The 981-nt window shown below is 60.6% G+C and overlaps 1 protein-coding gene across 1 annotated transcript; it reads left to right on the top strand.

Annotated features, from left to right (window-relative positions):
• Window positions 1-413: 413 nt before the first annotated feature.
• Window positions 414-857, top strand: GNI_203940 (hypothetical protein; the record flags this gene model as incomplete). Its single annotated transcript, XM_011136385.1, has 1 exon — window positions 414-857. The coding sequence occupies one exon, from the start codon at window positions 414-416 to the stop codon at window positions 855-857; it is 444 nt and encodes a 147-aa protein (XP_011134687.1).
• Between the last annotated feature and the right edge of the window lie 124 nt (window positions 858-981).

Here is a 981-nt window from a genome sequence, read left to right as displayed (position 1 = left end):
ACTGGACCGCCTCGAGGAGCAGCTAGGCCAGCTCGTGGCGGCGCTGGCGGCAAATAATCCCACGGAGCGGGGGTGGGTTACGGCAGCCCAGACGATGCCGCAAACCCCCATTTTGGGTGAAGGCCCACGTAGGAGGAAAGTCGGCGGACTTCCTCTACGATACAGGGGCCGAAGTAAGTGTGCTCACGGAGCACGAAAGACGCCGGTTGGGCGTGGGCTTATCCGGGGAGAAGATAAGCATCAATACAATCTTGGGGACGGGCGAGTTGCCCAAGACTACACCAGTGGACGTGCAGGTCCGCGACACGGTAAGGCCGATTAGGTTTGTGGTGAGTCCGGTGGGTAACATGCCCAACCTCCTATCGGCCCCGGACATGACGAAGTTTACGTCACACGGAGAGCGGGCGTTGGTGATGTGCGCAAAGCGCGGCTACACGGATGTGGCGCAATTGGCGGAGCCCAAGTACCAAGAACAGCCGGCGCTGGTAGGAGAGGACGAGGCGCCGTACGCCAAGCAGAGGCGGGTGTTCGAGGAGAACACAGGACACATGGAGCCTGGACTGAGGCAGGAATTGTGGTCCCATCTAGAGGAATACCGGGATGTGTGGGAACACCCCAAGGCCGCGCAGGCACGCTACGAGGCTAAGTTCGAAGTCACGGGAAAGCCGTACAAGGCCCGTGTGAGACACTACGAGCCGGAGATGCGGCAGGAACTGGAAACCCAGGTCAAGAAACAGCTGGAGTTGGGCGTAATCAGGCCGTCGAAGAGCGAGTGGGCGGCGGCCCCCCACTTCGTCAAGAAGAAGACCGGCGAGTGGCGGTGCCTTCTGGAACGTGCCTATCGAGGAGGGGTGTAAGCACCTCACGGCTTTCATAACTCCGATAGGCCTGTTCGAATTCAACGTAGTGCCGTTCGGAGTGAAGAACTCGCCAGCGGAGTTCCAGCGGGCGATGGACTCGTGCTTCGCCCCCATACTAGGC

This window comes from Gregarina niphandrodes (assembly GCF_000223845.1).
Source record: "Gregarina niphandrodes unplaced genomic scaffold scaffold00117, whole genome shotgun sequence".
Classification (NCBI taxonomy): Eukaryota; Apicomplexa; class Conoidasida; order Eugregarinorida; family Gregarinidae; genus Gregarina; species Gregarina niphandrodes.
The sequence above is the reverse complement of the archived record's forward strand: the minus strand, read 5'-3'. Positions and strand labels throughout refer to the sequence as shown.